Raw genomic sequence first — 14,459 nt, 5'->3', positions numbered from 1 at the left:
ACACCTCGTGCTCCTGTCAAATATTGTGATATGTGTCTCCATCAGCTTGAACATCAGCAAAACCACTCAAACCAATCTTTCTGTGTGTGTGTGTGTGTGTGACTTGTGAGTTTGCGTGCACAAATGGAATATGTGCTCATCCTGCATCTGTTACAAAAACATTTCTGAGCTGGACTTAAACTGTGACATGAGGCAAAGAGCTTAAAGAGCAAAACCCGCTCTAAAATTTAAATGGACTCACATACACACGGTTAGCTGTCAGTCTTACAGCCAATCGATCTGTGCTGACAGGTTTCAGATAACCAGAGTCTTAATTAGAGCTCCCATCCGAACATACATAATAATTATGCACACACACACACATTCAAAGCAGGTATGATGCTGCCTGTGAGTCTATAACTCATAATCTTATCAGACCTTATATTTTAAAAGCTCATGTATTAAACTTTGTCTGAAAATGACTTTTCTTACAAAATATGCTGAGACATGAAATAAGATAAGCTCAGACAAAAAGCTAACAAAAGTAGAGCCACTGACACAACAAAACAAATGAAATATTAAGAATCCTTGAGTCACAGGCATGAATCATCAGGGGGATTTAGTTTTTTTTTTGTAATGTTTACCCAAGGCAGAGTAAAACATTACCATCTCTCCGGAAAGATGTATTCATAAGGGGAAAAAGAGACGACATTGATTATTATCTTGACTTAACCCTATCAGTTAAAAATTGCAGAATAAAACCAGTAGAGACGATGGGTTGATATGCACCACTATCTTTGCCCTACATCTCACCTCAAAGCAAAATTTGTATAATAATATGCATCTATCACAAAGGTTTGTTCTTTGTTTTTGTTATTTCTGTTTTTTACATTTTGGTTCAATAATACCTTTGAAAAAAAAAAGTTCCTCCTGTACATCACACCCCTGCACGGTTGACAGGTCATAAACTATCATGAGCTGAAATAAACACGTCTGCAGACTTATAAACACAGGCAGGTTGTGCCTTGGGAGGAGACAAACAGATGTAAATAACAAAGTTAACAACAGCTGACGGACTATTTGGCTGCCTCAGATTCAGGTCTCTGTTTTTTGGCATGCAGACTCGCTGTAACAGCGACTAGAACACCTGTGCCTTTCCTACCATGACATGTCAAGATGTCTGCTGTTATATAGGCCTGTATCCACCGAGGCATCAGGATGTGCTAATCACACCTGATATAAAAACAGTAAGATTCAGGAGGTAAGACGTGAACAGAGCTCCCTGCTGGCTTCCTCTCCTGCTGTCAAACTTCCCGGATTAGACTGAAACAAATGACACCTGAGTCCTCCCGGCCCTAATGCACACACGTTCACACACAGTCATGTTTCCAACACTTCAGAGGACATTGAATTCTGTTCATTATCTGAAGACTTAGCATTGCCAAACGATAAGTAGTATTTAAAAAACAATAAGAATATGTAAACAGTCGTGTAACCACATCAAAAGTCATACACACACTCACTCCAACACAAACTGAGAAGCAGAATCATGCGGCCAATCGGTTTTGATTTGCTATCTAAACTCTCACTGACAGTTTTGTTCCTCCCCCTCTGTCTGCAAGTCTGGGAGTCCCCTGAAAGTGGACAGAACACATACACACACACACACACACACACACACACATATTCTCAACATATGTACTGTGCCAAGGGAAATCCCCTGTAGCTGGGGACTGTGTGTTTTACTGTGGCCCCTCGCATGGAGCATCCGTTGAGGGAAGAGCGTGTGTGTGGGGGTTGGCCTAAATGTCAAAGGTAAAAGGTGCTGAAGCAGAGAAGTGGAAACATGCAATAGACCCACTCACACTGGCTGATCTCAGAGTAGAGGAGGGGGAACCCCAGTTCTCTCTTTTTGTCTTTCTTCCAAACACAACTCAGACAAAAATATCACACTGCATGTAACTTTCCACAGGATTCATGCCGTTCATAGATACATTTAACTGTAAATACCTGTATGTTAGTGACAAACAAAACAATAAGAACAGCAAATATGACAAACTTTGTCGTTCTATATGTGTAAGGCTTTCATTTGTTACTGAATAAAATTTGACTTGGGGGGTCTTTGACTAGATTGTGAATACTGTCAGTCCTTTTTTATTAATTTTTTAGAATGATTGGGTTCGTTTTAACTGTCTAGCTGTCATTAATGTTCTTACACTTTTTTCAATGTCCCACATTTTGATATATATATATATATATATATGTGTGTCTTTCATGTATGCGTTTGAAATATGTATGACTACATAGCGGGACCAATATCAGAACATCAGTTTGGAAATTCTGAGGTTGCAAAGTTTAAAGACAATGAGCAAAACCCCACCTACAGCAAGAAATGTTGACTAGCCACTAAAAGTTGGCATTTTTCTTTGAAACCTGTGATTTTTTTTTCTGCAACATCTCTCTTATTTGGTCAAAACTGTACTCAGATCTCTAACCTCTTGCATTCTAATTATAGGCTTTCGGGTTTTGCATATTTACAAAGAAATTCAAGATTGATTAGTCTAGACATTAGGTCAAAGGTACCCCACATCTGTGATATGAGTAACAAATGCGGTTCGACAGTCTAACTTTTAGAGTCATGAAATGATTTACAGAGAGAAGTGAGTTGCAGATATATTGGAGTTATACACCTTGTGGAGACCACATCTAAAGCAGTCTCAGTAATGATATCCATTTCCACTTGTGCCTGCTAAAATGAGCGTGATCCCACCCACTTACATCTGCCACTTTGACGCAATTGTGGAAACGATGGCTTGTGCTCTTTTAATCTTTATATCTTTTACATCTTTATTTTTAGATACAAACTTTTTATTTTTCGGAGACGTTCTCATTACTTTAAAATTGTTCTCATAGGTCCAATTCTTTGCTTCCATACGATTGTTGTCATTATTTGAAAGAAATTTATTATCATTATGATAACTACCATCAACTAACTACAACTTAGTTAATCCCTTTTTGCAATATCCAACATATTTTCTGTCCCTTTTGCAGAAATGGCCTTCCACAAAAAGGGATTATTATCAAAAAATTAAATGATGGCAAAATATTTTGCATACTTATTTAGGAATAGAAACAAACAAATTATTTACATACTTTAATGTGAACAGTGCCAGAAATAAACTCAGCAGATAGTATTATTTTAGAAACATTTCACTGACGTCTTGCCACAGGAACATGGGACACTGTGATGCGGAACAAATATGCGTTGTGGGCGTTGTTTGAAGTCGGAAACTATTAGTGGACGCACTGGGAAGGGAGTTGTTTACAAACAATTAACTGTCACCAGAAAAAATACGACAGCTTCTTGAAAAAAAAGTTTACATAACCTTAACTTTTATTTTTTTAAAGGTATGGAAGGTCATAATTGTTTTTAACGCATGTAAATCATATTCTCGAGTGCTGTTTTTACTGGTAAGTGTCGCTTTTTGTCCTTTGAATTCAGTGTTTGCCAGCTGTCTGGAGTTCTGGGATCTGTTGGTTAAATTTGGATGTTTGTTGATGTTTATCTAGTGACATATTAAACTGTACATGTATTTATTCATCTCTAGCTTACTGTCAAAGCCATCTTGGACCCATTTAATGTTGCCTTTTGACCCCGACAGGCGTCTGTAAAATGAACGTGTCTATATAATTTCACTTTCTTTTCAGACGTTAGAAACAGTTAACGACTCTACCGACGCGAACCCCAAATGTAGTCTGACAGAGATGATAAAAAGTAATACAGAGCTTCTTAAACAGTTTGTCATCTGGCAACACGTTTTCGAAACTCGCAGGAAATTAGGTATTTAAAACAACGAAAGCGTGTATTCACAAATCACATCACCGTAAACATGTATTTAATGCTTGGAGGTGGAGGACGTCACTTAAAGAAATTCATACCTGTAATTAGGTTGGATACATATTTGTGCACACTGTTAGACATCGTCACTACTTCAGGAAAAGTGGACCTGTGAAATTCAAAGTCAAAAACAAAACGCCTTCATATTGACATAAGATCAGATGGACTCCTGCTGGACAGACTCCCTTTGAACAGTGTTTTGGAGGCCGGGGTTGCTGCATCATCATCAACAACGACAACGACAAACGGCACACAAATTCAGACAGGCTCTTGCACTTACCGAAAGGAAAAGTGACCCTGTTGATCATATGATAATTTTGTAAGCCCAAAAGTCTTAACTGCGACTTGTGCTTGCCTTTTTTTTTGTAATTTGTTCTTCGAATATTTGAAGAGAATAGTTTCGTTGCCTAATTGTGCTTGAACCGACTCAATTATTTTTTCTTTCCTGAACAAATATGTTTGATACTTTAACACGTTGATTCTGTGACGTATTGAACTTATTCATTCAGTAATAAAGCAAATCCAGTTGAATTAGATTGAACTGCAAGCAGAGTATTCCAAACATCAGACTGTGCAATACAGTCCTAATGGAAGGCTGTAACCTATTGTATATTAATTACATTTTTCTATACAACCTCCAGAAATAGTGAGAAATGTACCTAAAAAAATCCTTAGAGTCCAAGATGATGTATTCAAATGATACAAAGCTGACAGATAAAAGAATGTTTGTCATTTTTGCTCAGTAAAGGAACTTTATTTGTTGATTAATTTGGCATCCATCACCTCATATACACGCTACTTCTAATTCAGTTCCGTTGCACTAATGGATGTTGGCAAACACATCTTCCAACTAATCTTAACAAGGAACCAGTTTTAGATGTGTGGGCAGGCTCCCGTGTGTCACAGAGTTTATTGATTTAATTTGCGTATATATATAAGAATCATGCTCTGCTGGTATTTACAGTGTGTGTGGGCACGGTGGGATAAAGCTGGGCAGGTGCAGTGTCTAAATTCCACAGAGGTGTTGGCTGTGGGCACCCAGTAGGACAAATGGCAGAGGAAGGCAGCAAGCTGACACTGAGGCGCCTGGAGGCACCAATCCACAAGTTCATTAAAGTTGCTCTGCCCACGGACCTGGAGCGGCTGCAGAAACACCACAGTAACATACAGAAGGTGACGGCTCAAATGTGTCTGGACACACGGTCGCATCTAAACTGTTACTTCCAGAGCTCAGCTGATAAGTGATACTTTTTCTTTCATGTTCACAGTATCAGTGCAACCAGAAATGGGATCGCCTGCATCAGGAGCATATTAACGCCAGCAGAACCGTTCAGGTATAACACGATACTCAGCAGACAGAACAAAAGTAACTTGTTTGTGCAGTCAGTTAATCTGAGGATGATGTGACTCACCGCCACTTAAAATTCCGAAACAACCGTGCCTCTGCAGCTGCTTAGAATATCCATCCATCTATGCATCCATTTGCTATACCTGCTTAATCCAATTCGGGCTTGGGTGCTTTGAATATTTTTTTTCTCAAATTGTCTGGACCGTGTGACCTCCTAAATCTGGACCTTGACATTTCCTTACTTGTGGCAAACATGTTTTTCCAGTTTGAGGATCAAAGATCACACAAAGTGGCAACTGGTGTCTTTATCCATTTAAGAGCAGACAGTGTCTAAATGAAGGCAATAACTGTCAGTCCTCTGTTTCGGAGCCTATTTAAACTGACATCTGACGCAAACAAGTGTCTGTCGAACTGTGCCAGACAACAATGGGCAAATTGAATTCGGTTTTTCGTGAGCATATTTATCTATGGAATGAGCTTGACAAAAAAAAGTATTCACCACAAAGTCAAACAGCGTGGTTTTTCCAAAGCTTTCAAACACACTTTGTGGCCTCCATCAACCGATGGAATGTGCTCAGTTGTCATGGAGACGTTTTAATAACAGTATGTGACCTAAGGATCCATCTCCAGATGATGTTCTGGAGACAGCAATTGTAATCTCCTCATGTATACGACAAGCTGTTATTGCACTACTTGCTCGTGTGAGAGGCGCTGGAGCCTATCCCAGCTGTCATTGGACGCCAGGTAAGGTTCACCCCGGACCTGTCGCCACTTCAAAATGAGCATATATATTAACAAAAAAAAACTACAAAGCTTTGAGGATTGATGTTGGTTTGGACTTCATTGACACGTAGATTATTAGAAAATGCTTATATTGTTTTGGGTTTTTTTTATATTCAGTTTCCAAATGGAAAATTTGCTTGGAAAGAAAAAGAAAAGAGCTTCTGCCGAACCTCAAATGGACCATCTCGTGTGTATGTTAAGTACTCGCACGCTTGTTCACATGGTTGGTGTGAAATGCCACAGGGGATGTTGTTGCCTGGAAGCCACCGTGTCTCTGAAGGTGAAATAACTCCAAACAGGAACACACCTATCCTCTCACCATTACCCCACAAACCCCAGGGGTGCACATAGAGTGCTTTCCCATGTCTTCATGGCGTTAATTCAGAGTAGGGGTTCAGATGTGGGTATACGTGTGTGTGCATGTGTGTTTATGTTCCGTAGACAAACTAGACAAGCAAACAGGTACTAAGGCAGATAGATGGATCAGAGGAAGGCATTTTTCCACCCCGTTGTGTATATTTCTTTAGATTATAACTCTTTCTTTATATTCACTGCTTTATATTCATTTGTCCATTGACTGTTTCTCAAGAAAGACAGCCTGCAGTCTCTCACCCTACTCAATGATTGACATGTACTCCCAGTAGTACAGCACCGAAGGGGCTCCCACGAAAAAGACACACGCAGACTCAGTCACCCCATCTTTACCACATCAGCTACAGCGAACCCGTCTGCTGTTGCATTCGTGTTTGTTTGGTCTGTGTGTGTGTGTGTGTGTGAGCTACGAAGGGTCACGGTTCATTTGCAGGCTGACAGGTGCCTGACCTAACCGTCTTTGTGTTAATCAGTGTGTTCCTCAGCTTTATATACATAAGGATGTGTGTGTGGATGTATGTTTATTCATGTTTTGTAATTAGTGGAATGTGTTATCGGCAGCACATTGACCAGTTGAGCCCAGGTCGCTGAGCTCCGGCCTGCAGGGCTGATGGTTGGGATGTAATCCTCCTGTCACCCTCAGGGCACTTCTAATGTTCCACAGCCTTATATCTAAACCTTATTAAGCGCCCATCAACACCCCCCCCCCTACTTGAACATTATACAAGATGGAATCTTTCGACATGAGCTTTTTCCTTTCAACTGACAGTTGTTCATTAAATATGTAAATTAGAATCATTTCAGTTTTTTATTTCCTGCTGTATCCTTTCTTCTTGTTGTTGCAGTTGTAGCAGTCTACACATTTTTCCGGTGACAGCTGCATTTAACCACAGGCTTGTCTGTCCATGTGTCCCTTAATCCAACCTCTCAGTACTTTTCAGATATTTAATTCATTATTTCTCTCAGACATGATAGTGGTTCACGCAGAGGAAACTGCTTCTCTTCTGTCCCTCTGCAGCAGCTGCGAGCTAACATCAGAGAGATGGAGAAGCTGTGCAGTCGGGTCCGTGCCGAAGACGCCGCAGCTCTGGAAGCACTCGTAAAGCCAATCAGAGACAGAGCGTCAGCCGCTGCAAGAGACTTCCTGCTCTTGCACTCTAGCCCACCTCAGCCCACCCCTGAACCGCCACCTGCTACACACCCATCCAACTGTGCATCCAGTAGCTGCTACACTGTTGACGACTTGGCCGAGGAATCAGTGTCCGGCAGGCAAATTCAGGTCCGCCTTCCAGAAATCCCATCTGATCAGAGTGCAGCTGAGTCCTGGGATAACCTGGAAGAGGTATGTATGGCTGGATTATTCACAATTTAACATTTTATCACATTACCCTAACATGTAGTCTGGCAATTATATTGTTCAAATTGATGTATTATTAAACTTTTTAGCATGCATATGAGGATATGTAGCATGTTCTTGGCCTACATGGTATTTTTCTTAATTCAAGGTATTTATTGAAATATAAATTTTAACAACATGGGAACATCGCAGAAAACACAAAGCTCACAAACCAGAAGTGGGATTAAAAAATACAGCAACCTCTTTTATGTCTGCTTTGTCCACTAATACACTTAAAACAGGAGTAAAAGAAAAAAAAACAGCCAGCCATAAACCTCCACTACTTCGACCCAGAATGTGTCAGTTTCCATCTGCAGTGCAGGAAAGTTCCTATCTCAGTTTCATACTTAGCAACATAAATTGTCCTAAATGGTTTCTTTCTCTGGAATCTTATGATGATATTTATATGTGACAGTGTTGACAAATAACTTTTTGTGAAAATCAAGCACAATTGAAATAATCTAAGATGGGATTCGTCGTGATAAGACGCTGCTTCCATTTTCCGTTGTTTGTGGCGTGGTATCTCACAGGTTCTACTCGCTTTAACCATCATCATCAACAAATCTGCGCCTATGTTTTTTTATTCTGGTAGTTCGGCCTCTCTGCAGCCCCGGTTTCTTTGCAGTGGCCGTGCAGGAGTTTTTGGGTCGTGCAAAGACTTTGTGTTCAGTGCCTTGACTGTACACGCTTGTGAAGGTGTTGGTAAAAGGCCTCGCTGTACTCACTTTTCTCAAACCTAGATATTAGCATTGGTTAGCTCTTGGATTTCTGTTCCCCCTGAACTTATACACTGTTAGAGTGTTACAGGACCAGTGGAGATGCAGAGAGGTGTACACAACACCATAGTTGCTCCTATGAACAATTAAGGTTCTCTGTGATGTGATTTTAATATTTTGACAATTAAGGCTCACTAAATGATAGCTGAAGTGTACGTTATGTATGACGCAGGTTAAAGAAAAAGGCAAACAATAGGTCTTCTTCACAGCAGGAGCAGCACATGTGTTACTAATACCCTGAACAATGTTTCAGTCCCATAAAACTGTAACACAATGCACAAAACCAGAAGCAGCGCTGCTATTATTTACATGATGACATCAAATTTGTTTTAAAAAGGTCAGGATTGACTTAGAATTAAAAAAAAAAACAACCGCAGGATTGGGAGCGCTTCAGTGTTCCCCCAGAACAACTGAAGGAAGTGGCTGGGGTGGTCTTGTGATCTCTGCCCAGACTGCAGCTGTCCTCCCCCCCACTCGACCGACTCCTGGATAAGTTTCAGAAAATAGATGAAAAGGTGGGGGGGTTTCCATCCTTGCTTTGTGCTAAACATTGTTACGGTTGCATGCGAGCTCTCTCTGTGGGTAATGCTTGTTCCAGACACTGACGGTGTGGAGCGTGTTGTTGCTATAGATTTGTGCGATAAGCAGCTTAATGAAATAAATAAAACACTTTTCCTCTTTAGGACCTGAAGGAGCTGAGTGGTTTGGTGACGGAGTTCTCTCTCCTTGTCCATGTGAGTTCAAACACTCGTCTCTGCTGGCTACTGCATTCACATTTCAACACTGTATGCGTGTCTCTATTTCTGTGTGCACAGCCAGCCCTGCGAACGAACACAATGTGACAGAGGCCGCTTGCCTATAGGGTTTCCAGGAAGTGGTGTGTGTTTGACCAGTGTGTGCTTTTGTTGCCTGGTAAGACTCCGCTGAGACGAGGTTATACAGATCAGCTCAGGAGTACTGCTGGGGCCCCAGAGGCCCTCTGCTGAGGCAAGAGGAGAGACTGAGGAGTTGAAGAGAGGGAGGGAGGGAGGATTTGGGGGGGAGGACAGCAGGTTGTCACAGAGGGAGAGGAGGGAAACGAGGGATACAGCAGAGCAGGTGGAGAACAGACGGCTCAGATTATCACCCTGTCCTCAGGGATGGAGGTAAGGGAGCAGGGAGGCTGACTGGAGGAGAGATTAACAGCGAAAGAAAGAGTCAAGATGTAGTTGGTGAGGGAAAAAAAACAAGGTCTTGGGGGGGGGGGGTTGGGCAGAAAGAGCATAGACATGTTGTGGTGTCTCTAGTGTGAAAGACACCGTTGGGGGAGCAATATTCCAGCGCTCAGCCTCAGTGGAAACACTGAGTGAGTGTGTGGTTGTGTCTTTGTTTGTGCGTCACGTTAGTTGCTGTTCCGATGTTTGGGCTTATCTGTGTATTTTTCTTTGCGTGTGTCTTCTAGACCTCATCCAGTATTGAATTATCTACTAAGTGTATAAAGATAATAATGGGGGTAATTTCCCATTACAGTAGGAAATGGAGCTTGCTGGGTTGGAGAGGAACCAGTAGCAACTGAATGGACTGTTAGGAATACACGTTCAGTTCACCAAAAATGATTTCTAAACTTGAAAAAAATGCCACTTTAAATGCCCTGAATGGAGCTTTTAGATGCCTTTGTTTGGTATTTTCTGGGGGTGTTTTGTCTTCATTCGGCAAGCAGAAATGCCAAATATTTCCTGGTGTCACCCTCTGCAGTACGATAAGATAAGATTTATATGTTTATTAGTTTATCAACCCAATAACTTTAGGCCTTAGACTGTTATCCAAACACAATACTTGAAGACTGGACAATTTTTTCACTTTTCTGTCTGGCATTTTGTTTTGTTAAATTCTAAGTCTCGAAAGCAATGGGCACATTCACTCGTAATAGAAGATAACAGTCAGCTCAGCTTCAGCGTCATTGTTTCTCGACATATTTGGCGCCTATACCTGCGTCTTTTAGGTTACAAACGGCAGCAAAGTGGAAATTGAAAGAGAAGACGTTAGAAAAAATGAATCTGAGGGAGGTGAATGACTGCTGCGTTCTGCACTGACGGGCGTAAGATCTTTGAAACCTTCGCAGAATAACAGGAAGTTATTTACATGAACGTGTAAGAGAAGGGCTAAAGATGGGCTCGGATCTGTAGGACAACTTTTTTTGCTCAGAGTGAGCGGGGGGGGGGGAGAGTGGGTTTTAAGGCGGAAGCGGAGAAGAAGGAGAGCGCTCTGCTTGTTGTTTGGTCACTGTCCATCCAACCCTCATATGGCGAGAGGCAGCTGCCACTCTGAATATTTCATGAGTTCTACACAATTCCACACGTTTGCACACACACAGACACACTGTATGAGTAACTCTCAGCTAAAATCTCTTCACACACACATCCACACACTTCACCTATGTTCATTTGTGCCACGAATCAGATATTTGGATGGACAGGTAGAAAAAGAAAAAAGATCTTTGGACACAACAGGTGTTTTCCTCCTTTTTACGCGTGGTTATATGTCAGTGATTGCTTGAATATGATTGTGTGTCTAACCCCCATGCTTCAGTCCCAGCAGGAGAAGATTGACAGCATAGAGGACAACGTCAACACAGCCGCGGCCAACGTGGAGGAGGGGACCAAGAGCCTGGGGAAGGTGTGTATATGTGTGTGTGTGTTTATGTCCTGATGATCTGATGGCTGTGTGCGATGTTTGGGAGATGGAGAGATCGATGGCACTTTGCCTCCCAGCCATTCCACAGCGTTTGTCCCTATTGATCCGTTCGAATACGGAGGAAAGCTGCAATTAAGGAAATAGAGAGAGGAGAGGGAAAGAGGGGAGAGAAGTGTGTGTGTGTGTGGGTGATAGAGAGGTCAGATAAGAAGGCTGACAGGAGAGGGTCTACATGTTTGTGTGTGGCGTTGAGGACGGGTTTAAATGACTCAGTTTTTTAGGAGCTCGGAGTCTCAGCCGCTGCTCTTCACACTTACTGCACACGTTGAATGTGAAACTTTTTGTCTGTAATATGCAGAATGAATCACCTTTTTTTTGGTTTGTTTTTTTCAAACTATAAGCCAGTTCAAGCTTCTTCTTTTTTTCTTTTTTTTTTTTTCTACCAACATGGCTGCTTTAGTCATTTAGTCAGTACTTTTTTCCTAACTGGTGTGTTTGAACGCTCATCTGTGAGATGAAAGTCTAAGAATGATCTTTTTCTAGATGTCTGACGCAATTAGACCGGACAGTGTGTAAAGAGGAATGGAAGACTGCTACTCGGCTATTGGTGCAGTCGTCTGCTCCGCCTGTCCCGGGTTTCCAAATCAGATCATGTTCTTTAACGCTAACAACGCTTATGTCGACGCGTCTTTGTCGTGTTTGGAGAGATTCGAGCCATCACCCCAGTTCAGTGGACGCGAGTTAATGCCAAACAAAATAAAGATAAAAAGCCAAGGCTGCGGTCAAATGATGACAGAGGAAAAAAACAGATCTCCTTTATCATTTATTAACGGTTTTCCTTGGCCGCGTTTGAAAAGTTCACATGGTCTTGAGCAGATGAGCAGAAGAATTCGTAGAAATGAAGAAGCCAAAAGAAGATGATTGATTATTACCTTGAATGTTGCTGCTGGTCCAGTGTATCCTGTGTGAGAGGAGGTGTCGCAGCATTTAGTGAATTCTACCAGCTCATACCGTAGCTGCCATATTGGACACTTCTGTGTCATTTTTCTGTTTTCAAGGAATTAAAAGACATTACCCAAGCATTCACACATCTGGAGGCGTTATTTGCATCATACTATAAGTTGCTTTTATCAGGCCAAACTTTAAAATGATTTCCACAGCTGGTTATTGTATAGTTGTTCTTCAAGATTAGTTTATTAATCAATCATTTGTGTATAAATTCCTGCCTGTCAGATTAGAAAAGCTTGATAGGACGTTTTCACACATTCAGTTTGGAGAGAAATGCAAATGACTTTCATTTGAGCAAAGTTTGGCTTTTTATTTTTATTTTCCCCGTGTGTTCAATGTTAAACACAGAACTTACAATTTGATCTCCGTGCGTAGAGAGAAAAAAAAAAGAAAGAAAACCAGCTCCGGTCAAAACATCTGCCACAGACAGTGAACAGCAGTCATTTTGGTTGGGTTTTTGTTGCCCGTGGAACTTCACTGTGCCGCAGTTTTCTTTAGATTCGGAGCGTGAACGCTAGCCTGCACAAAAAATCTCGTCAAATACAATCAAAACTCTTTATGCGGCTTGATTCCAATAACGATGTGAGTAATGTGCCGCTGCAAACAGTCATTTTGAACTTTATGACTCATGTTTATTCATAAAACGGCTCTTTTAAAGAGTTTATCCAAATTGAATTTTCCCAAATTGGACGGCAAACAAAGACTGCCCTCTCTGTAAGGTCGCTGGTAGATGTAGAGGGGCCGCCTGTTAGATGAAGGGGTGAGGAGTGATGAAGCAGATGAGAGGGGTGTCAGATGTTTTAACGTGTTCAAAGCTTGTAATCTGTCATCGGGTCAAACAGCACGACACACGCGCCCGCGCACACAAAGCCACAGCCACACAACACCCTCATTTCCTCCATCCTCCACACCCTCTGTACCCAGAGTCCTTTTAACTCGGCTCAGATGAAATTAAAATTCCCTCAACTGCCACAGGGGTGGGGACAAGCTATGCTAGCTTTTTGAACTAGATTAATTTAATGGTGAAGTGTTAATCAAGTGAGTGTTCGCGTGTGTGTGTGTGTGTGTGTGTGAGGATGGTCAGAGAATCAGTCATTAATTGCCATCAGCAAAGAGCACCTTCACCTGTGATGATAACAGCTGTAATAACACACGGGCCACATCTTTCTGATTTCTCCCTAAATGAAGATAATGGAAATGCTTTGATGCAGCTGTGGAAGTGTCCATTTACATATGCACATGCAGGCTTGTTTGTGTCACTTTTTCCTTCCACCATCCGTGGGCTGATGTGTGATCATGAAAGGATAGAGACATGCAAACTCTATCGCAGACAGTCTTGAAGGCACAAAGTGCTAATGCCTCCAAAGGTGTGTGTGTTTCTGTGTGTGTGTGCGTGTTAAATTAAACTGGAGCATATCTCTTCTTCCTGTCTCTCGAGGCGGCGGGATACAAGTTGGCGGTGTTGCCGGTTGCTGGGGCGCTGCTGGGCTGTGCGTTAGGAGGTCCACTCGGTCTGCTGGCTGGGTTCAAAGCTGCGGGGGTGGCAGCTGCTGTGGGGGGAAGCGCCCTGGGATTTGCAGGTGGGAAAGTGGTCCAGAAGCAACGCCAAGCTAAAGTGGATCTGCAAATGAAACAACTCACGGCACCACCAGCAGAAGAAGAAGAACCAGAACGAAGCAAAGACAAATGACCCGACAGTCCTTAGTCACTGAGGCTCCTGTGTGGACTAACCAATAAAAAAAAAAGCACAAACTGCATCTCTGAGTCTCCAAGAGACTCATTATGGGACAATGTCGCTGAGCATTGCTGTAACCAAGCACTGTGGAAAACAATTATGTAATAACAGCCTTAATTAAGAGTCAAATATGTTGTTCAGATGTGAATGGTGTGTGTCTGTGGGGACTTTAATCTCTCTTTATACACTAAAGAGACTCAAACACAGCGGCAAAGCAGGCAGTAACACTACACTACAGCGTATCTCTTTACCGATGAAATGTTTGTCACCAAACAAGTTAATCAGACCCAAACATTTTGTCAAATCTTATTACCACCAAAAGCACAATTAGCCTTTGTCCCTGGCTTTTTTTTTTTGTCTGATTACTCTTTGTCTGCAGTGTTTTCAGGTTTACAAGCAGCAACGCCTTCGTATTCCTGCACGCACAAAGTAATGTGAGCACTCGCCATCAGCTCATTGTACAGAGATGCTGCCCGAATGTTTGAATATTC

At 41.9% G+C, this 14,459-nt stretch overlaps 1 protein-coding gene across 2 annotated transcripts; it reads left to right on the top strand.

Annotated features, from left to right (window-relative positions):
- The first annotated feature begins 3,274 nt into the window (after positions 1 to 3,274).
- On the top strand, positions 3,275 to 13,985 carry stx17 (syntaxin 17). 2 transcript variants are annotated; one of them, XM_072394333.1, is made up of 7 exons: positions 3,275 to 3,450; positions 4,842 to 5,050; positions 5,146 to 5,211; positions 7,399 to 7,722; positions 9,236 to 9,286; positions 11,121 to 11,207; positions 13,672 to 13,985. In XM_072394333.1, exons 2-7 carry the CDS (start codon positions 4,928 to 4,930, stop codon positions 13,921 to 13,923), a joined length of 903 nt encoding a protein of 300 aa, XP_072250434.1. In that variant the 5' UTR covers positions 3,275 to 3,450; positions 4,842 to 4,927; the 3' UTR covers positions 13,924 to 13,985. The 2 variants fall into 2 exon arrangements, with proteins under 2 accessions (XP_072250434.1, XP_072250433.1); XM_072394332.1 differs by lacking the exon at positions 3,275 to 3,450 and having other exon boundaries at positions 4,561 to 5,050.
- The last annotated feature ends 474 nt before the right edge of the window (positions 13,986 to 14,459 follow it).

Source organism: Leuresthes tenuis, unplaced genomic scaffold, assembly GCF_036924035.1.
Source record: "Leuresthes tenuis unplaced genomic scaffold, fLeuTen1.0.hap1 SCAF_10, whole genome shotgun sequence".
Taxonomy (NCBI): domain Eukaryota; kingdom Metazoa; phylum Chordata; class Actinopteri; order Atheriniformes; family Atherinopsidae; genus Leuresthes; species Leuresthes tenuis.
The sequence above is the reverse complement of the archived record's forward strand: the minus strand, read 5'-3'. Positions and strand labels throughout refer to the sequence as shown.